Source organism: Oncorhynchus kisutch, linkage group LG19 (assembly GCF_002021735.2).
Source record: "Oncorhynchus kisutch isolate 150728-3 linkage group LG19, Okis_V2, whole genome shotgun sequence".
NCBI lineage: Eukaryota > Metazoa > Chordata > Actinopteri > Salmoniformes > Salmonidae > Oncorhynchus > Oncorhynchus kisutch.
This window is the reverse complement of record NC_034192.2, coordinates 9,988,631-10,010,711: the sequence shown is the minus strand read 5'-3', so window position 1 is coordinate 10,010,711 and position 22,081 is coordinate 9,988,631. Positions and strand designations below refer to the sequence as shown.

The following is a 22,081-nucleotide window of genomic DNA, read 5'->3' as shown; positions in this document are numbered from 1 at the left end:
AGACTTGTGGAGAATTGGAGGGAATATGTAGCGCTGCTATTCATATTTAGGTGATCCTCGGTGTGATTGCCAGGGCTATGCCTGCTGCTGAACAGTATTCCACAGTCCACACCGCCACATTGGACATGCTTGGCATTACCATAGCGACGGCTAAAAGCAAAAGAGCGATATTTATGCTTTGGTGAGAGGGAGGATTCTCTTGGCACAGGCAGGGCCTAAACACTCCATCACTGTCTAAGACCTCAGATATTTAATTATAAGCAAATGTTCTGAAATGTGTGCTGTTACTTTCTGTGATTAAAATTGTATTTTGTCAAAGTGAGATAATTCATACGTAAGTTATTGACTAGTTAAATGAGGTTGTCATGGGCTCCATTTACATTGGGATAGAACACACAGAAACAACATTTCCAATTTAAAACATGGTTTATAGGGCCTTTGGAGGAACCGCAGAACCCCGCTCCGGGGGGGTGGGGTGGGGGGGCACAGAGAGGAGGGGAACGCCCACACATCCACCCTCTGATCAGAACAACAGTACACAACTCATTACCAGTTTACAATGCCACCCAGAAACAATGCATAATGAGGAAACAGACACATACAGGAACATATTCAGAGGTGTGTGTGCTCAGTGTGAATGAGAGAGAGAGAGAGAGGCAGACAGAATCCCAGAGAAACAAGGGGGAATCAGATGGAGAGAGAGGGGGTTAGCAGAGAGAGAGAGAGAGAGAGAGAGGCAGACAGAATCCCAGAGAAACAAGGGGGAGTCAGATGGAGAGAGAGGGGGTTAGCAGAGAGAGAGCGAGAGAGAGGCAGACAGAATCCCAGAGAAACAAGCGGGAGTCAGATGGAGAGAGAGGGGGTTAGCAGAAAGAGAGAGAGTGAGATGGATGCTGAATAAGAGGCTAGAGGCTAATTGAAGAGGTTATGAAGTAAAGATTGAGAGTCTGTGAGTGTTATGTCAGCTAATGTACAAGTGACCTCAAGTGCTAATGTATAATCAAACTGCAAGGTAAAACAAAATGCATAGCTCAGCTGGAAAACCAATCCTGTGGAAGCCTACTCTCGCGTGCGTGCGTGCGTGTGCCCACATTTGTGTGCGGACATACATGCATGCGTGTTTATATGCTTGTTAATGTGCCTTAAAACTCAAGTGTGTTTTCCTAGGTGATAATGTGCGTTAAACTGTACAAGTCACTCTCCCTGCCAAAACAATCCACACACACATCTTATCATTATGGTTTCCCTCCACTAAGAGCCGGCCTCGCTTCTTCTCAGACGACATTCCCATTTCCCTGAGCCAGGAACGCTGCCGGGGACACCACCAGGAATAACAGAGCTCTGATGCAGAGGATAAGTTAATTAGAGTTACCATCCTCAGAAATTGCAGCCCAAATAAATGCTTCACAGAGTTCAAGTAACAGACACATCTCAACATCAACTGTTCAGAGGAGACCGCGTGAATCAGGCCTTTATGGTCAAATTTCTGTAAAGAAACCACTACTAATGGACACCAATAAGAAGAAGAGACTTGCTTGGGCCAAGAAACACGAGCAATAGACATTGTACCAGTAGAAATCTGTCCTTTGGTCTGATGAGTCCAAATTTGAGATTTTTGGTTCCAAACTCTGTGTCTTTGTGAGACGCAGAGTAGGTGAACAGATTATCTCTGCATGTGTGGTTCCCTCCATGAAGCATGGAGGAGGAGGTGTGATGGTGCTTTGCTGGTGACACTGTGATTTATTTAGAATTCAAGGTACACTTAAACAGCATGACTAGCACAGCATTCTGCAGCGATACGCCATCCCATCTGGTTTGCGGATAGTGGGACTATCATTTGTTTTTCAACTGGACAATGACCCAACCCACCTCCAGGCTGTGTAAGGGCTATTTGACCAATAAAGAGAGTGATGGAATGCTGCATCAGATGACCTGGCCTCCACAATCACCCGACAGTTTGGGATGAGTTGGACCGCAGAATGAAGGAAAACAGCTCAGCATATATGGGAACTCCTTCAAGACTGTTGGAAAAAACATGCCAGGTGAAGCTGGTTGAGAGAATGCCAAGAGTGAGCAAAGCTGTCATCAAGGCAAAGGGTACAATGTAGAAAATAGTAAAAATAATGAAAAACCCTTGAATGAGTAGGTGTGTCCAAACGTTTGACTGGTACTGTAGGTACCTCTAGTTGCTTCAATCTTTCTCTGTATCTGCTAAATATCTTTACATACTAATAGATTAGAGCAGCTGTAGGGCTCTATGAGGGGATGACCGTGGGTGTTGAACCCTCGCCCTGAATCACAGACCCCTAAATCCTCCCACCCAGACTGGCCCTGTCAACGGCAACGAATCACAGCTCTGACACACACACACACACACACACACACACACACACACACACACACACACACACACACACACACACACACACACACACACACACACACACACACACACACACACACACACACACGCAGAGAGAGGGAAGCTAGAAAGGCAAGTGTAGAGACAGAGAGGAGGGTTTCTACATACACAGGGGGCAAGAGTGGGGGGTCCTCTACCCCAACAAAGTTATTTACCCCCTAAATGATAAAAGGACCAAACCATTTAATGAATGTTTCTTTGAATGTCTATCACCCCTCACCCTCTCTGACTGATCAAAACAGATCAAACACAGCAGCAGTGATTATTTTTATTGGACTGAGGGGGACCAACAGGAGTTTTAATGAGAAGACCCGTCTCCCCCTCTTCCCTCCGTCTTCCCCCTCCCTCCCTCCACTCCTGTATGATAACACGGCGGGGCGCATAAAGTCAGCCATTGTCTGAGTGAAGTGGCACACTCCTGGGTTGAGCGAGGGAGGAGAGAGGTGGTGGGGGGGGGGTAACAGAGCCAGCTTCTGTGGATCAGCCCTGGGACTAGGCCTCGGTGGAATTCACAGCTGCAGCACATCAAAGAGCCGGACTCCCACCAAGACCCCCTGACAACAACACCAGGAAATCAATGCTTAGTTTCCCTCTATGAGAAGGGATACGGATAGGTGTGGAGACCAGGGTTGGGAAACTGGGACAGAGCCGTGATCTCGCCTGTGTTGATGGAATGGGAAGTGGAGGGTTGAATGAGACGGTAATGGAATAAACTGAACACGTGTCCAGCCATAACAGTGGACATGTAAAAATATAAAACTATGTGTGGAAGGGCAGTCCTCCTTCTGTAGTAACAGAGAGTGCTCCTGGTTGGACTTTCTCACTGGTGAGTGTACCAGTCCTCATAAGTGAGGCATAGCTGGTCATAGAACACCAGCTTTGTGAAGTCAATACAGACGGAGGATAGGATACGAGACAAGGAAGCTACTCCAGACTATTGAATTCCACCCTCAGCCAGTTTCCCATTCCCACCTGTGGCTATCAACATAGCGAGATAACCGAGCAGCATCAGACAGCCAGACAGCCTGCTGATATGAACACTGAAGCTCCGAGCCTTCACATGATAGCACTTCAAAAGCCCCACACGCCGCGTCAATGGAGGCCCTGTTCTAGGGCCCAATTCTTCTGCCCCCCATGTAGGATGAGTGGACACTAACTCTCTCATTCTCTCTCACTCTGACCCACGGAGGAAGAGAGTGAACGACTAGGATTTGAGCGGAAGGCTGGAGCAGATGAGATAGTAGTTGTTATCAGAGCGTGGTTGTCAGTGACATGGAAAGGGAAAGGGGGATACCTAGTCAGTTGTACAACTGAACGCATTAAACTGAAATGTGTCATCAGCACCGCATTTAACCCAGAGAGGTACGGGGGGCTGCCCTTATCGACATTCATGTCTTCGGTGCCTGGGGAACAGTGGGTTAACTGCCTTGCTCATGGGCAGAACGACATAATTTTTACCTTGTCAGCTTGGGGATTGGACACTGGCCAATGCTCTAATGCATGGCAGATCGATGGACAGGGCAGGTTGCAGAGCAGAGAGACCTGTGTCGGAGGTCAACGAAAACACCATCACCTCAGAGAAAGTGTCAAATACAAAAAGGCACATCAAAACAGCAGGACAAGACAAAGTACAACATTGCACAAAGCAGAGAACCACATATCAACACACGTTGATGGGTGGAACACATAAATGTGGGGACTCGTGGTACAGCGAGGGAGTTTATACTGGGTTTGCCCTGGGGTCACACGGCTAACGGCGACACCAGGCTCTCTCACCAATTAGCCCTCGTTATTCCCAAAACACTACATAAGGCTTTGTCCGATGCAATTTAAATAATGTTTTTGTACGTTTGACACTTAATACATTCCATCACTGTCTTCATGATATCCCCACTTTAAATCATCTATTTTATAAGAGCAAAATCAGGAGCCAAACCCCTCCTCAATATGGTGGGCATATTGCAGAATCCTGAAGGCCCTTTACTCACTACTGTGCCTCAGCTGGTCTAATTGACAGGTGATGCATTCAGGTCACTTTGATTTGGAAAGTCCCTAACCTGTGTTTCAAAATAAATAAAGAGGGGGGTAATATATGTCTGAGCCTGAATGTGTGTGTGTGTGTGTTTGTGTGTGTGTGTGTGTGTGGTGAGGCACAGAGCTGTGAGAGCACCCTCGTGGTTTGTAGAGACTCCAGTCTCTAGGTGTTTCTCACACCGACTTCAGGACAGAAGGAAAGCATTAAGCCTCTAGCCTTGTTATCCCCCAGACCACTCGGACTTGCCCAGGTCTGCCTATCTATACTCTGTCACAATCTCTCAGTGTGTGTGTGTGTGTGTGTGTGTGTGTGTGTGTGTGTGTGTGTGTGTGTGTGTGTGTGTGTGTGTGTGTGTGTGTGTGTGTGTGTGTGTGTGTGTGTGTGTGTGTGTGTGTGTGTGTGTGTGTGTGTGTGAGAGAGTGAGAGTGCATGTGACAATTAGATTCCTTCACTAAACTGCAAATAAATGAATTCTCACTAAGCCAAGTGGATCAGGATCAGGAGGAGCAATGAAAATGTGCGTTTCAGATCAAACTTTGAAAAAATATTTGCTGTGCTAGACAGGCCCTGAAATGTGGTTATGTCTGCGTGTCACATTCATGCACCAAGAATGCCCATCAAATGCTGTGGAAATATAATTATTTCAGACTGTACTTCAAGGGGGAGATGGTATCGCTTTCTAAAGTCCCTCTGGCATAGCATGAGCTTGTAGTGGCCTTACAGTAAAGGGAGCCAAGAGCAGAAGTAAGTTGAGTTGTGAGTGATTGAGTGAGTGAGTGAGTGAGTGAGCGAGAGAGAGAGAGAGAGAGAGAGAGAGAGAGAGGAGAAAACAATAGATAAGACTGGGGTACTAGCTGTCTTGATATAGTGAGACAAATCAAATCATCCTAACACAGATAAACAGAGGTCTTAAGTCACACAGACAGATCAAGCGGTCTGCCCAGGAAGGATGCTGAGAAGACTCCATCACATGAAGGATGAGAGGAATGGAGGGATGAGGGAGGAAGAGAGGTGATCCAGGGAGGAAGGGGTTCTAGGAACCTCTGAATATCCAAATGGGGTGTGTCCTATATGACAGAGAGAGGGAACTTACTGTAGCTCACCTTCCATTCATATACAGTCACCTCCTAAATTATTGCCACCCTTGATAAAGATGAGCAAAAAATAAATAATACAAATTCGGAGCTATATTATATGTTCGGGAAAAAAATGGCACACATGTTGACCCACGCCCTTCGTCCTCCTTTCAGCTCAGTGCAAGGTGATACAGCTGGGTGTAGGAGTATGATGGGTTGGGGTCAAAGGGTTGGATGTGTGATGTGTGTCAGCAGCATTCCATTCGTTCATACACCCTGTCCCAAATCAGCCTCTAGCATGTCTGAGAGTAACCCCTCCTGACTGGTGGCTGATGGATGAGACAGAGGAATAGGACGGTGGTTGTGATTCCCTTTAGGCTCGGAGTCAAAACAGATTACATTCATTACAATGATGATGATTAATATATCTAATGTGGATATCACAGTCACCTCAAAAATGATTGGCACTCTTGATAAAGACGATCAAAAACAATAATGCATCAAATAAATAATACAAATACTGAGCTATATTGAATGCTAAAAAACACACACTTAGGAAAATTAGAGAGGAATATTATTTTACACTAATCCAATTGCTCAGAGTAAATCTCATTATATGAGTCATTAAAACTCATTTTTCAACCACTCCACAAAATTCTTGTTAATTAACAAACTATAGTTTTGCCAAATCGGTTAGGACATCTAATTTGTGCATGACACAAGACATTTTTCAAACAATTGTTTACAGACAGATTATTTCACTTATATTTCACTGTATCACAATTCCAGTGGTTCAGAAGTTTACATACACTAAGTTGACTGTGCCTTTAAACAGCTTGGAAAATTCCAGAAAATGGTGTCGTGGCTTTAGAAGCTTCTGATAGGCTAATTGACATCATTTGAGTCAATTGGAGGTGTACCTGTGGATGTATTTCAAGGCCTACCTTCAAACTCAGTGCCTCTTTGCTTGACATCATGGGAAAATCAAAAGAAATCAGCCAAGACCTCAGAAAAAAATGGCAGACCTCCACAAGTCTGGTTCATCCTTGGGAGCAATTTCCAAATGCCTGAAGGTACCACATTCATCTGTACAAACAATAGTACGCACGTAAAACACCATGGGAACTCTCAGCCATCATACCGCTCAGGAAAGAGATGCGTTCTGGCTCCTAGAGATGAATGTACGTTGGTGCAAAGAAGTGCAAATAAATCCCAGAACAACAGCAAAGGACCTTGTGACGATGCTGGAGGAAACAGGTACAAAAGTATCTATATCCACAGTGAAACGAGTCCAATATCGACATAATCTGAAAGGCCGCTCAGCAAGGAAGAAGCCACTGCTCCAAAACCGCCATCAAAAAGCCAGACTACGGTTTGCAACTGCACATGGGGACAAAGATCGTACTTTTTGGAGAAATGTCCTCTGGTCTGATGAAACAAAAATAGAACTGTTTGACCATAATGACCATCGTTATGTTTGGAGGAAAAAGGGGGATGCTTGCAAGCCGAAGAACACCATCTCAACCTTGAAGCACGGAGGTGGCAGCATCATGTTGTGGGGGTGCTTTGCTGCAGGAGGGACTGGTGCACTTCACAAAATAGATGGCATCATGAGGCAGAAAAATTATATATTGAAGCAACATCTCAAGACATCAGTCAGGAAAGCTTAAAGCTTGGTCGCAAATGGGTCTTCCAAATGGACAATGACCCCAAGCATACTTCCAAAGTTGTTTCAAAATGGCCTAAGGACAACAAAGTCAAGGTATTGGAGTGGCCATCACAAAGCCCTGACCTCAATCCTATAGAGAATATGTGGGCTGAGAACTGAAAAAGCATGTGCGAGCAAGGAGGCCTACAAACCTGACTCAGTTACACCAGCCCTGTCAGGAGGAATGGGACAAAATTCACCCAACTTATTGTAGGAAGCTTGTGGAAGGCTACCCGACACGTTTGACCCAAGTTAAACAATTTAAAGGCAATGCTATCAAATACTAATTGAGTGTCACGTTCTGACCTTTATTTCCTGTGTTTTGTATTTAGTTAGTATGGTCAGGGCGTGAGTTGGGTGGGCAGTCTATGTTTGATTTTCTATGATTTGGGGTTTTCTATGTTTCGGCCTAGTATGGTTCTCAATCAGAGGCAGGTGTCATTAGTTGTCTCTGATTGAGAATCATACTTAGGTAGCCTGGGTGTCACTGTGTGTTGGTGGGTGATTGTTCCTGTCTTTGTGTTTTGCACCAGATAGGGCTGTTGAGGGTTTCACACGTTTCTTGTTTTTGTTGTATCAGTTGTTCATGAGTAAATTTACATATTAAAAGAACCATGGACACTTACCACGCCGCATAATTGTGCTCTGATCCGTTTCGCCTCTCCTCTTCGAAAGAAGTGGAGGAAATCCCTTACACTCAATTTATGTAAACTTCTGACCCACTGGGAATGTGATGAAAGAAATAAAAGCTGAAATAAATCATAATCTCTATTATCCTGACAATTCACATTCTTAAAATAAAGTGGTGATCCTAACTGACCTAAGACAGGGAATCTTTACTAGGATTAAATGTCAGGAATTGTGAAAAGTTTAAATGTATTGAATTGTGAAAGTTTAAATGTATTTGGCTAAGGTGTATGTAAACTTCCGATTTCAACTGTATTTATTTACCACTTACCGCTATTAGGATAACAATTAATACGTTTAAAACCACTGGAAAGGAAGTGTTGCTTGCAACTTGGAGTAACCAAGTATCCAAATCCACAATTTGACTCCAGTTTGCAAAACGGCATTGGCACCTTGATTGGAACCAGGTGCTATGGTCAGATGAGAAGACAATAGAGGTCTTTAGCCACAGAAACCAATGGTAATGCATATGCAGAAAATAACCTCATACCTACTGTAAAGTATGGTGGTGGATCGTTGATGTTATGGGGATATTTTGCTTCACTGGTCCTGGGGCATCTGTTAAGCATTATGAACTCTACCAAGTACCAGGACATTTTTGCAAAAAAACTGGTTGCCTCTGCCAGAAGGTTGAAACTTGGCCGTAAGTGTATCTTCAAAGAAAATCCACAAAGAAAGGCTTAATTGACCACAAACTAAAAAATGTGCAATAGTCTTCTCAGTGTCCGGACTTGAACCCCATTGAAAGTCTGTGGTTTGAATTGACGAGGGCAGTCTATAAGCACAGACCGAAGAATATCAAGGGTCCAAGACGAATGGTCCAAGCTCCCTCCCAATGTGTTTCATAAACATTTTAGAAAAAGTCTCAGTGCTCAGTTATCCTCGCAAGGGGAGGGTGAATAAAGCATTGAAAACAGGGGTGCCAATCATTTTGATACCTTCCTTTTTAGAAGAAAAAAAGATTACTTGCAAAAAAATAATCTCTGAGTAATACTATAAAATAATTGTATTATTACTAAAAAATAATACTATAAAATATTAATCCCAAATGTTTTTGAGCATTCAATATAGCTTTTATATATGGTATTAGACATAGTATTATTTGTTGATCTTTATCAATGGCGCCAATAATGTCGGAGATGAATGTAATATCCACATCAGATATGATAATAAGCGTCATTGTAATGAATGTCATATTTTTTACTTTGCCTAAAGGGAATCACAACTACCATCCTATCAGCCAGGAGGGGTTACTCTCAGACGTGCTAGAGGCTGATTTGGGACTGGGTGTATGGGCGAATGGATATATATATATATATATATATATATATTTTTTTTTTCTCTCTCTCTCTCTCTCTCTCTCTCTCTCTCTCTCTCTCTCTCTCTCTCTCTCTCTCTCTCTCTCTCTCTCTCTCTCTCTCTCTCTCTCTCTCTCCACACACACACACACACACACACACACACACACACACACACAACCCTGTGACCCCAACCCATCATACGCCTACACCCAGCAGTATCACCTTGCACTGAGATGAAAGGAGAACGAAGGGTATGTGTCTATTCCTCCGCAACACTCCCAACACCAAGGACACAAAGCTGGAATACCAGCCACACACACACAATTACAAAGGGACAAATTCTATCCTATATATAATCCAGTGTGTGGATGTGCATGTGTCCACGAGAGAGAGAGAGAGAGAGAGAGAGAGAGAGAGAGAGAGAGAGAGAGAGAGAGAGAGAGAGAGAGAAAGAAGGAGAGATATAGAAAGAAAGAAAGAAAGAAAGAAAGAAAGAAAGAAAGAAAGAAAGAAAGAAAGAAAGAAAGAAAGAAAGAAAGAAAGAAAGAAAAAAGAAAGAAAGAAAGAAAGAAAGAAAGAAAGAAAGAAAGAAAGAAAGAAAGAAAGAAAGAAAGAAAGAAAGAAAGAAAGAAAGGAGAGAAAGAAAGGAGAGAGAAAGAAAGGAGAGAGAAAGAAAGGAGAGAAAGAAAGAAAGGAGAGAGAAAGAAAGGAGAGAGAAAGAAAGGAGAGAGAAAGAAAGGAGAGAGAAAGAAAGAAAGAAAGAAAGGAGAGAGAAAGAAAGAAAGAAAGAAAGAAAGAAAGAAAGAAAGAAAGAAAGAAAGAAAGAAAGAGAGAAAAGGAGAGAGAAGAAGAGAAAAAACTGAGGGCTTCAGATGTTTACCAACACTCACGGGGAATTCGTGACAGTTAGACACATAATTAACATTAATCTCACAGGCCTACAGCAAATAGCACCAGGAAATGATTGGTGGCTGTGCTGTGTGAACAATTTGTCAAGGATTCAGTATGTTTCTCCTCTTTTCTCTCATTCGCTTCTGATCAAAAACAGGACGACATGTTCTATGGGAGAGGATGGTTTATGCCTGCTGGGATGTGAGGACTGGTCGGTGACCACAATAACAATTTGGGAGGCAGTCAGCTCTTCCCAATGGACCATAATAACCACAGCCCTCACACTACCAGCAGGGGAGAACCATCAGGAGCTGTTATGAGCTGTGTGTGTGTGTATTTATATAGTATGTGTGTGTCCATATGAGGCTCAGAAGTGGTTGCCCGTGTGTGTAAGTATGTATGCATGTTTGAAGCATCATAGGGGAGAGTGGGGTAAATTGAGCCAAAGGGGTAAGTTAAGCAACCCTTGTTTCTAGGAAACCATACACAAAATTAATCATTTCACCAAATATTTAGGAAGAGGTCATCATTTCATGGAGTCTGAAGGGAAAAACCACATGGAAAAAGAGCAAGTTAGGTTAAAAAAAATATATATATATATTTTCACCAAATCAAAATAATTTATAATGTTAGAAGTTCCATGATGCTTTTATTTAAGCCAAAGTAGATCATTTTAAGATTGCTCTAAACATCAGTTTGGGTCTCTATAAGCTTCAATATGAGGTCCTAAACCTAGCATGAAAGTGCATCCTTGTATCTGTGTGGGCTAATATAGTCCAAATGGCCATGGGGTCAGTTGAGCCAATGGTCGAGCCAATGGCCATGGGGTCAGTTGAGCCAATGGTCGAGCCAATGGCCATGGGGTCAGTTGAGCCAATGGTCGAGCCAATGGCCATGGGGTCAGTTGAGCCAATGGTCGAGCCAATGGCCATGGGGTCAGTTGAGCCAATGGTCGAGCCAATGGCAAGTAGAGCACATATCCGTATTTTCTTGTAATGGAAGGCATCATCACTGGGATATGAGGTAACACCAGGGCCTATGTTAAATGTGTTTTTTAGGTGCGTTGAAAGATGGTTAAAATTATTAAAAGACAAAATGATTGTGATTCAGTACAGTGATCTTACCCCACTGTCTCCTACTGTTTCTATCACTATAATGTCCTCAAATCTGAAATCTCTAGAAATGCTCCTCCTCTTAACGGCTCATATCCCTGCATTGATTGGTCAGCTAAGGGTCCTCTCCATCAACCCTGCCCCGCCCCGGGACAACGCCCCATCGCCACCCTCATACCCAAGATGCATCAGGGAACAGGGAGGGAGGTTTGGAGAAGAGTGTGTGTGTGTGTGGGGGGGGGGGGGTCAGGTGAGGGGGAGACAGAGCGTCCTGGACCACATCCCAAACCAAACTCTTACTGGGGTGTGAAAGCTCAAATATAGCCCCTGCCACAGGAACTCATGTGAACATCAGACCCTCTCAATCCCTTTACGGCTCCCGCCGACCCCGCTCCTCCACATTCCAACGGTAATCTGGAAAATACCGGCTTGGAAATATCAACCATCCGTATCTCGACACGGCTGCTGCTCCACTGCCTCCCAACGCCATTCGCGGTCGTAACCGACACGAAACTTTACACAGACCAGCCACGAAAGCTCCCTCGGGCGAAACCCAACCATCGACATGACAAATGCTGTAGAAACGAAGGAACCGCACTGTTCCTTCTCCACCGAAGGAATTGATTTTCCTTTGTTTACATGCTATGAAACTTGTGTTGGATGCCAGACCAACATTGCTCATAGAAGGAAACACTTCCCATGCTCTGGGAATTGAAACCATGCCTCTGTAAAAGTCAATAGTGCCTCTCATTTGAATATGGTACGGGATAATAGGGAAATTGTATTTTGTGTTCCTCTGACGTGGTCCTCCAGTAAAGTCAGTGAACCCCAGACAGGAAGTCACTCTTGGTTAACTTGATGGGGAACGTGAAGTCCCACTAATCTTACATTTTTACCTTGTTTTACTCATAATGGAGAAGAAAAGAAAACACATTTTAAAGTGTTGATCTAGGATCAGTTCCCCCCTATCCATATACAGTTATTCATTATAATCTAAAACTAAACACTGATCCTCTATCAGCACTCCTACTGTGAGACTTTGTGAATACGGGCCCAAGTCTCTGACAGTGCTTGTCCATCTGTGAGTGTATGGTAGTGAGTTACAAGCGTGTAGAAACACCCTGCCCGCACCACGTACCTGCACGAAGCCACACATCACATGCTCCCCAAACATGGGCAGGCTAGGCCGACTCTCGCGGTACATGTGTAGAGTGTATATTGTCATGACGACGGGCTCTGTGGCGGCCGACTCGTCCGTCACTAGGATGTTGATTATGCTGTTGCCCAGGCCGACCGGGTAGTTAGCCGTTCTGTGGAAAAACAGAAGCAGAGCTTCTCAGAAACAATGTCCAGAGAGGTCCAGGGAGACGAAACACACATAAGTACAAGCACACACACAGAGCGTAGAGATGAAAACACACACACAGGATGGTGAGAGAGAGGACAGGGGGCTGAGGGAGATTATAGAATCATTCCTAAATGTCACGTTTAGCGCTATGTGTGTGGCCGTCTTACGTATGTGTGTGTGTGTGTGTGTGTGTGTGTGTGTGTGTGTGTATGTGTGTGTGTGTGTGTGTGTGTGCTTCTGTCTGTCAGAGGTCAATCCTCTGACCCCAGTGCTACTGAGTCTAATGGGTGCTAATCAGGGATTGGCTGCCGAGATCAAAGCTGCAAACATAAGAAACAGAGTTCAACAATCACACAGAGTAGAACTCAGAATGACATGGAAACATCCCCTGACCAAAACACTGGACTGAAAACACACATACCCAGAATGCAGATGCTATAACTAATGTACATCTATATTATAGACCTGAAGACTGGGCAGGTGTAAGGAATATAGGACAAGATCCATTTAACCTATGAAAGGGCTTGTTGGAGATCTAACTATATGACTGCTAACACCTACCATCTCACTGAATGTGACCCAGGATACATTTGAAAGCCCAGCTTGTGACTCACAGGGTGAAAGGTCATGGCTGGGAGGGTCTCACCTAGGTCCTCTGTGCTCATCCAGGTGTATGTGACAGGCTGGGCTGATGGGCTCAGGGCGGAGTCGTAGGGTCACCACGTCAAAGGGGACCTCAGCACGGTAGTCCTTCACCCAGGGACTGAAGGGGGGGCTGAGGGTCAGAGGGGGATCTGTGTACAGTTGTCTGAGGTGGGGGTCCACACACCGCTCTGATACACACCACAGGGAGAGAGAGAGAGAGAGAACAGATTATGCACAGATAAAAAGGCTTGCACACGTCACACCGTACGCGGATCTAGCGTTCATCTGCCGATCGTTCAGCGCGCTGTGTTTTAGGGACCACTCTCTGTATTTTTCATGCGACTGTACATACAAAATTGGTTATCTAAAACACGCATGCTCAGTGTGTGTGTGTGTGTACGTGCTTATTAAAGTTAAAGACATACACACCAACACACACACACACACACACACACACACACAATTATGTAATGGGAGGATAAAATGTTAATACACATAGAGGAATGTTAATAACAAGGTCCACACGTGTTGAACACAAGCCCAGAGAATGCTCGCTTTCTGTGGAGGCAATTGACTCTGGTGTGTGCCAACCTCAAGCAGTTTGCAGATTCAGGGGGCACAGTAGGGCCACATACCCACCCTACCAGCCCAAATTATTATTTTACCTTGAACACTGCAGCAGCTTAATATTTTACCTCGGACACTGCAGCAGAAGCAAGCTCCTTCTCTGCTCTGTTGTTTGCGTGAGGCTACGTCAAGTTTCCCAGGGAAGTTGTGAAGCCAGGGTGAAGCTGTGAACCCAGCTGTAGCCAATTGCATGATTGTGTTTAAAGAGTCTGTTATTACAGAATGTGAAACAATGTTGTGTATGCTAACTATTGCTAACTATTGCATGATTGTGTTCATGAGGTGTATGCTTACTGCTTTTCATTAAATCATGTATGGCTAAAAATATTGTTATGGCCTGAAATAAATGTTGATCATATGGGCAGAATATTGTAGCCTAGACATATTTGAGTTCGTTAATATGGGTATATAAATTGTGGTGTTTTGAAAGCGCCTCAGTTACAGCATTTGTTTGTCTGAAATGGTACAGTATGACTTTTTAAATTCCGCCACGAAAACTGTCAATCAAATAGTCTCGAGCTCCCTGCAAGCAGCCTGCCTCTCTGCTGACTGCGCGCAGACCACTCACTCCTAAAAAGTACTTTGGAGTTAAATACAATGACTCTTAGTGGAAAGAAAACACATCTACCCTACCATTATGCTGCCCTACCAAGCAAAAAGGCAGTAACTGCTCATTTGGTCGAAAATGAGTTCATGTCATTTTTTTATACAGTAAATACATGCTTAATCATGTGGACAAGTATACTGCCTCTATTGTATTGCGTTTGGGAGAAAATGGAGGTCATATTAGGAGTAACTGCATAAAGTTACTGTGAAACCATGGTATATAAAAGCATTTTTTCTTAGTTCCACGATATGCTAGATAGGGCAGTATTGTTGTCAGGGAAACAATACCGAACATTCTATGCCCCAGGAACATTTTACTGCCTGAAAAGGTACAGATGCTTGCACTGTTTTTTTTATATTGTCTGAAAGGTTATAAATTGTCGCGATCGACCCGTTACTGTAAAGGCGTCATATGTATGAAAATTGTTCGGTTAACTTGGAGATAATGCCGTCAGTGAGGGTTATGCGATATCGGCATTCGAAAGCATCATATTCGGTGCACTTCCAGAATTACTTATTTGCGGTCTGTCGTTCCAGTTTGTTGGTGTAGCTTTCATGCGCCGGGATATTTTTCCACGTACAGAGGATAACTTCAGGTTCCATTGCCTGTTCTGCTCCTCTGATAATATGAATAATGAGAGTAGCAGTGAAATATTATTTGAAGAAGAATATTTTGATTATTAGCATAAGAAAGACTTGCAATTCGATTGCTGGACTGTCATAGCCATCCATCCAATCTTTTTTTTTATTGAAATGTCGGCCTTTTACGAGATCAATTTCTGCATTAAATGTTTTATTTTCATAACTGAACAAAATGAGTTATAACCTATAGATAACATTCTGCTCATATGAACACATTTATTTTAGGCCATATAAAGAAAAGCTATGAATGATGTAATGGCAAGGATCAAACAGAAACATTGTTTCACATTCTTTAATAAAAGTCTCAAACAGAAATAGGCTATATAGCTGGCCTAACAGTTTCCCTGACAAATAGGCCTATAAGGAAACTAGATGTATATCGACAACGTTGAGTGAGCGAGAGGGTCTGTGCTCGGTGTTATACCTTCCACAAACAGTTTTGCTCTGCAAAAAGACACGTACGCCTCCCAGTGTGGAGCTCTGGTGAACTCAGAGCGTCACATTTCAAACCATTGAGATATACAGCATTCGAATTCCAATTTCTCTGCATCCTGTTGGTGAGGTGCTCCAGAGCCAGCCAATTAGCCGACACCTGAGCAGCGCCTCACCTCTGTCTCCAGGGAGGTCCTGGGAGCCTGAGTGTTGGTCCCACCCGGTCTGTGTCTCTGCCTCGTTGGTCCTATGGGAAACATGGAAGTCATTATTCAGAAAAGAAATGTCCCATTAGAACAGGGATTAATGGGAACATCCACTCAGTCATTCTGAGGACTTTCCTTGCAATAAAATAAACAAGAGTGGTGACAGACTTTAAGCCCTCTAATAAAATGACCTTTTTATAAGTATTTCAAGCACATTCACAGTCTCACACGAACCAACTGCACAAATATGGATATAGTAAAAACACACATATGGTGATCAAACACACACACACACCACACACACACACACACACACACACACACACACACACACACACACACACACACACACACACACACACACACACACACACACACACACACACACACACACACACACACACACACCACACACACTTTCCTGGCCAGCGTCAACATTCCAATGGGTTCCCTTTTGTCCTATATGAGGTCCAGAGGTGATTATCAACACTTGTTATAACCCTCACCCAATCAAAGTAAACTATACTGGCTGTTCTCCAGACACTCCCTCCTTTTTCTCTAGCCTGATAAACTCTCCCTTTTCTTCTTCTCTAGGCCGTCATTGTAAATAAGAATTTGTTCTTAAACTGACTTGCCTAGTTAAATAAAGGTTAAATAAAAGAATGTATCCTCCACCCCTGTTTCCTCCATTTCCCACATCCAGCACCCTGTTCCCCCTTCCAGTCCTCTTCCAAACCCTTCCATCACCAACCCCTCCTCTACCCCTTACCATCCCCATTCCTCTACTACCTCCCATTCTTTCTTCCCATCATCCTCATCATTTCGCCTGGTTCTCTGCCCATGAGCGTGCTACATGCTCCTAGCTCCGTGCTCAGCACCAGAAGTCCACCCAGCCCGAGGGCAGAGGGAGGCTGTGTTCTGAGTTCCAGCAGCCCAGCTCCATGCCACAGCCATGGGAAGGATGGGAGTGCCAGTGGAGCCAGCACCCAGCCAAGCAAGGATTTAACCTAATTATGTTCCAGTCTGAGTGGAATGGGCATGAAGCTCCTCTCTCCTGCTACAGCCAGACTAACGTATATGTGCCAGGGGCTAGTGAAGGGATGCTTAGGGGAGGTTGGGGAACGAAAAACATCCTTAAATTCAGCCAAGCTTTATTCCCCCAGCCCAGTCATTTGTTTGGTCTATCCTTTCCAAATATACGGAGAGTAAGACAACACCAAGGGGGAAGAGCAGGGTAACAGAACCTCATGTGAACTGATTGATGTGTGTGTGTGTGTGTGTGTGTGTGTGTGTGTGTGTGTGTGTGTGTGTGTGTGTGTGTGTGTGTGTGTGTGTGTGTGTGTGTGTGTGTGTGTGTGTGTGTGTGTGTGTGTGCGTGCGCACACGCTTGTGCTCACCTGTAAGTCTGGTTCCTCTGCTCTGTATAATGAGAACAGATTCTGTCCAACAATGCTGAGAAATGTCGCCCACTCCCAGACTCCTCTGCTCTAGGGAACGACCGAAACAGAATGTCTTGGATAGGAGAGCGCTCTGGAGAAGCTGCAGGATAAAGCTGGATATAGACTGGTTTTCAGTTACTGGGAATACAGAAACTCTAAATAACATGATTACAATCTGGAACCACTGTACGTGTTCTGTAGCATTGACTACGTTATGCTTTACAATTAATCAGGTTATATTCTATACAGTGCATTCGGAAAGTACTCAGACCCCTGCCCCTTTTCCACATTTTATTACGTTACAGCCTTATTCCAAAATGGATTAAATCAATGTTTCCCCTCATCAATCTACACACAATGCCTCATAATGACAAAACGAAAACAGGTTCTTAGAAATGTTTGCAAATGTATTACAAATTTCAAAAATGAGAAACCTTATTTACATAAGTATTTTGCTATGAGACTCAAAATTGAGCTCAGGTGCATCATGTTTCCATTGATCATCCTTGAGATGTTTCTACAACTTGATTGGAGTCCACCTGTGGTAAATTCAATTGATTGGACATGATTTGGAAAGGCACACACAGATGTCTATGTAAGGTCCCACAGTTCCCAGTGCATATCAGAGCAAAAACCAAGCCATGAAGTCGAAGGAATTGTCTGCAGAGTTCCGAGACAGGATTGTGTCAAGGCACAGATCTGGGGAAGGGTACCAAAACATGCCTGCATCATGGAAGGTCTTCAAGAACACAGTGGCCTACACCATTCTTTAATGGAATATGTTTTGAACCACCAAGACTCTTCCTAGAGCTGGACACCTGGCTAAACTGAGCAATCAGGGGAGAAGGGCCCTGGTTAGGGAGGTGACCAAGAACCCGATGGTCACTCTGACAGAACTCTGGAGTTCCTCTGTGGAGATGGGAGAACCTTCCAGAAGGACAACCATCTCTTTAGCACTCCACTAATCAGGCCTTTATGGTAGTGGCCAGATGGAAGCAACACCTCAGTAAAAGGCACATGACATCCCACTTGGAGATTGCCAAAAGGCACCTATAGGACTCTCGAACCATGAGAAATAAGATTCTCTGGTCTAATGAAACCAAGATTGAACTCTTTGGCCTGAATGACAAGCGTTACATCTGGAGGAAACCAGGCACAGCTCATCACCTGGCCAATACCATCCCTACCGTGAAGCATGCTGGTGGCAGCATCATGCTGTGGGGATCTTTTTCAGCGGCAGGGACTGGGAGACTCGTCAGGATCGAGGGAAAGATGAACAAAGCAAAGTACAGAGAGATCCTTGATCAAAAAACCTGCTCCAGAGCGCTCAGGACCTCAGACTGTGGCGAAGGTTACCTTCCAACAGGACAATGACCCTAAGCACACAGCCAAGACAACGCAGGACTGGCTTTGGGACAAGTCTCTGTATGGCATTTGATTGGCCCAGCCAGAGCACGGACTTGAACCCGATGAAACATCTCTGGAAAGACCAGAAAATAGCTGTGTAGCGACGCTCCCCATCCAACCTGCCAGAGCTTGAGAGGATCTGCAGAGAAGAATGGGAGAAACTCACCAAATACAGGTGTGCTAAGATTGTAGCGTCATACCCAAGAAGACTCGAGGCTGCCAAAGGTGCTTCAACAAAGTACTGAGTAAAGGGTCTGAATACTTATGTAAATGTGATATTTCAGTTTTAAATGTTTAATACATTTGCACAAATTTCTAAAAAACTGTTTTTGCTTTGTCATTATGGGGTATTGTGTGTAGATTTATGAGGGGGAAAAAACTATTTTTATCCATTTGCGAATAAGGCTGTAATATAACAAAATGTGGAAAAAGTGAAGGGGTCTGAATACTTTCCGAATGCACTGTAACAGAGAGTAATGTGGAATCGAGGTTTACCAGTTCAAATGGCCCTGGTGTCCACAGCTGACGGAGGAACTGGAGGAGGAGGAGAGTCTGGTGTTCTGGCAGACAGAGACCGTATGGTCCCCCACAGCCACCAAACTGACCAGAAACACACAAAACAAATTGTGAAGGTTAATGTAATTATTATGTTAATTATGTTAATTATGTTTAAAGGAGTCCATCGTCATTTTGTTGTTTAGTACCCTCTGTCCATCGTCTGTCTCGGTGTGTGAAGGGCTCTTCTGTCGGGCCTGTCCACTGTGTGCTGGGAGCAGGAAGAGAAGAGCATCTTCCAGGATGAACTCTTTTGTGATCTGGCCGTCAAACCCTGGGTCCCTCAGCCCATCAAAGTGCAGGTCAGTCTCAGCCTTTCAGACAGGGATTAAGGGAAACATTTAGCAATGGCTTTCATTAAAGGGACTGCACTGAGAGTAAGCACGTCCTGCCACCTAGTGGACATATGAGTTATCTTAATACCTTTGGAAACGTATGAATGGGTGCCAACACAATGACCCACTCCATTCCCTCCACCCTGACTCACACTTAGAGGTCTGAAAGTATTGGAGAGGTGTAAGCAATGAGGGGAATTCAAGGAAGGAGTTGGTCACATTGAACTGAGACATGTCGGTCTTCCTAAGATGAGTACATGGAACAGGCTATACAGCCTACAGAAGGAAACATCATCATGTTTATTAGTGGCTCGGGTTATAGGCGTGGAGCCAATGGACACCATGTTTGGAATCTGGAAAAGGGGGAAGGAATCTTTGGGTCAAACCAATTAAAATAATTCAAGGGAGGCCCTTTAAGTGTAATGGCTTTTATCACTGTAACTAGTTGTATCACTTAGTAGTGTGCATGCGTGGGTATGTACGTGTGTGAGTGCACATGTGTGTTTGTATGCAACCCACATGTATGCAGCACAACAGCTAAAATATGGACTCTCTCTTCTCTGCTCAACTCGAAAGTTACACTACATGACCAACCGTATGTGGATTACCTGCACGTCGAACATCTCATTCCAAAATTATGGGCATTAATATCTAGTTGGTCCTCCCTTTGCTGCTATAACAGCCTCCACTGTTCTGGGAAGGCTTTCCACTATATGTTGGAACATTGCTTCCATTCAGCCACAAGAGCATTAGTGAGGTTGGGCACTGATGTTGGGCGATTAAGCCTGGCTCGCAGTCGGCGTTCCAATTCATCTCAAAGGTGTTCGATGGGGTTGAGGTCAGGGCTTTGCGCATGCCAGTCAAGTTCTTCCACACCGATCTGAACAAACCATTTCTGCATAGACCTCGCTTTGTGCACATTGTCATGCTGAAACAGGAAAGGGCTTTCCCCAAACCGTTGCCACAAAGTTAGAAGCACAGAATCATCTAGAATGTCATTGTATGCTGTTGCGTTAAGATTTCACTTCACTGGAACAAAGGGGCCTAACCCAAACCATGAAAAGCAGCCCCAGTCCATTATTCCTCCTCTACCAAACTTTACAGTTGGCACTATGCAATGGGGAATGTAGCGTTCTCCTGGCATCCGCCAAACCCAGATTTGTTCGTTGGACTGCAAGATGGTAAAGATCTTCAGTAAGGCCATTATATGGTCAAAGTTTGTCTATGGAGATTGCATGGCTGTGTGCTCAACCTGTCAGCAATGGGTGTGGCTGAAATAGCCGAATCCACTCATTTGAAGGGGTGTCCATGTACCGTTTTATATATAGTTTATGTTGTTGTCTTTGAATGTTGCTAGTATCACAGTCTTATGGCGCCACCTCGTGACTACTCTAAAAAACATCAGTAGAGACCGGCTACAGTAGCAATGTGCCGACCCAGCAATAACCCCCTCTTACCTTCACAATGACAGGTAGAAGGGAACCACTGAACTGAAGAGTGAATGTCATTAGCTGGAAACACAGGAGACACCAGCTACAGGAGAAACAGTCACATAGATTAGTGACAAATCAGAATGATGGACAGAGATGAACAGTTGTGAGGTTGATCCGAGGCTGGCTAACCTGTGCCGAGAGCTAGGCTCCTCATTGGTCAATGCTGCCGCCCTCAACACCTGACCTATGACCTCCTTCACATGGTCCAATGCCTCATGGGACGCAACAGGACCCAGCTGCTGGAGAAGAAAGGGCTTGAGCTGAGAGAGAGAGATGAAGAGAAGGAGAAAGTGAGGGTGAAAAAAAGAAAGACAGAAAGAGCGAGAAAAAGAGAAAAAGCAATAGAGAAAGAGAGAGGGGGGATGAAGAAGATAGAAAAGTTTTGTCAGTGTTAAAAAAGTCTGAAGAAGTTCAAGTCTGTACCCAGCAGAGTTGGATAGAGTCCAACTTAATTATAACACCTCAATATCAGTCAAGGCAATAACTGATTTGCACTCGTATGGAGAGATTCCATGTAAATGTAATAATAATGCTGCGGTAAAATAAACACTTAATACTCTGTTCCAAAAGGTGGCGGTAATAGTCCACATTCACTAATCCACAACCCCAGCTTTGATATGACAGAAGAAAAAGTCAAGCACTCTCACTCTCAGTCCCATCACATATTACATCTCATGGAGCTAATCAGGTTAGATTACATTTCATCTGACAGAGACAGATTTCATTTGAGATAATGCCAATAGCGTGCCAGTGAGTGACGGATGGACAGGGTTGGGAATCAGGCATTACTGTGCTCAAATTCGAAGCATGTGGTGTGGTTGGCTAGTCCACAATAACACATGCACTGGCATACACGCACGCACAAACAAACACACACACGGAACAATATTAACAGGGCCTTTTAACTTCTTATGGCTGCAGGGGCAGTATTGAGTAGCTTGGATGAAAGGTGCCCAGAGGTGCCCAGAGTAAACAGCCTGCTCCTCAGTCCCAGTTGCTAATATATGCATATTATTATTAGTATTGGATAGAAAACACTCTGACGTTTCTAAAACTGTTTGAATGATGTCTGTGAGTATAACAGAACTCATATGGCAGGCAAAAACCTGAGAAG

The 22,081-nt window shown here is 44.2% G+C and overlaps 1 protein-coding gene across 2 annotated transcripts in view; it reads right to left on the bottom strand.

The window, feature by feature from the left end:
* Positions 1-22,081, bottom strand: part of LOC109864584 (cadherin-like and PC-esterase domain-containing protein 1) — a 67,683-nt gene that overhangs the window by 14,288 nt on the left and 31,314 nt on the right. For both annotated transcript variants that reach the window (XM_031798013.1, XM_031798015.1), the window contains exons 7-14: positions 21,097-21,227; positions 20,932-21,007; positions 19,289-19,453; positions 19,080-19,184; positions 17,136-17,290; positions 15,709-15,779; positions 13,227-13,413; positions 12,371-12,542 (exon numbers count right to left, since the gene is read on the bottom strand). In XM_031798013.1, coding sequence (XP_031653873.1) covers positions 12,371-12,542; positions 13,227-13,413; positions 15,709-15,779; positions 17,136-17,290; positions 19,080-19,184; positions 19,289-19,453; positions 20,932-21,007; positions 21,097-21,227 — 1,062 coding nt within the window. The remainder of the gene's footprint in view (positions 1-12,370; positions 12,543-13,226; positions 13,414-15,708; positions 15,780-17,135; positions 17,291-19,079; positions 19,185-19,288; positions 19,454-20,931; positions 21,008-21,096; positions 21,228-22,081) is intronic.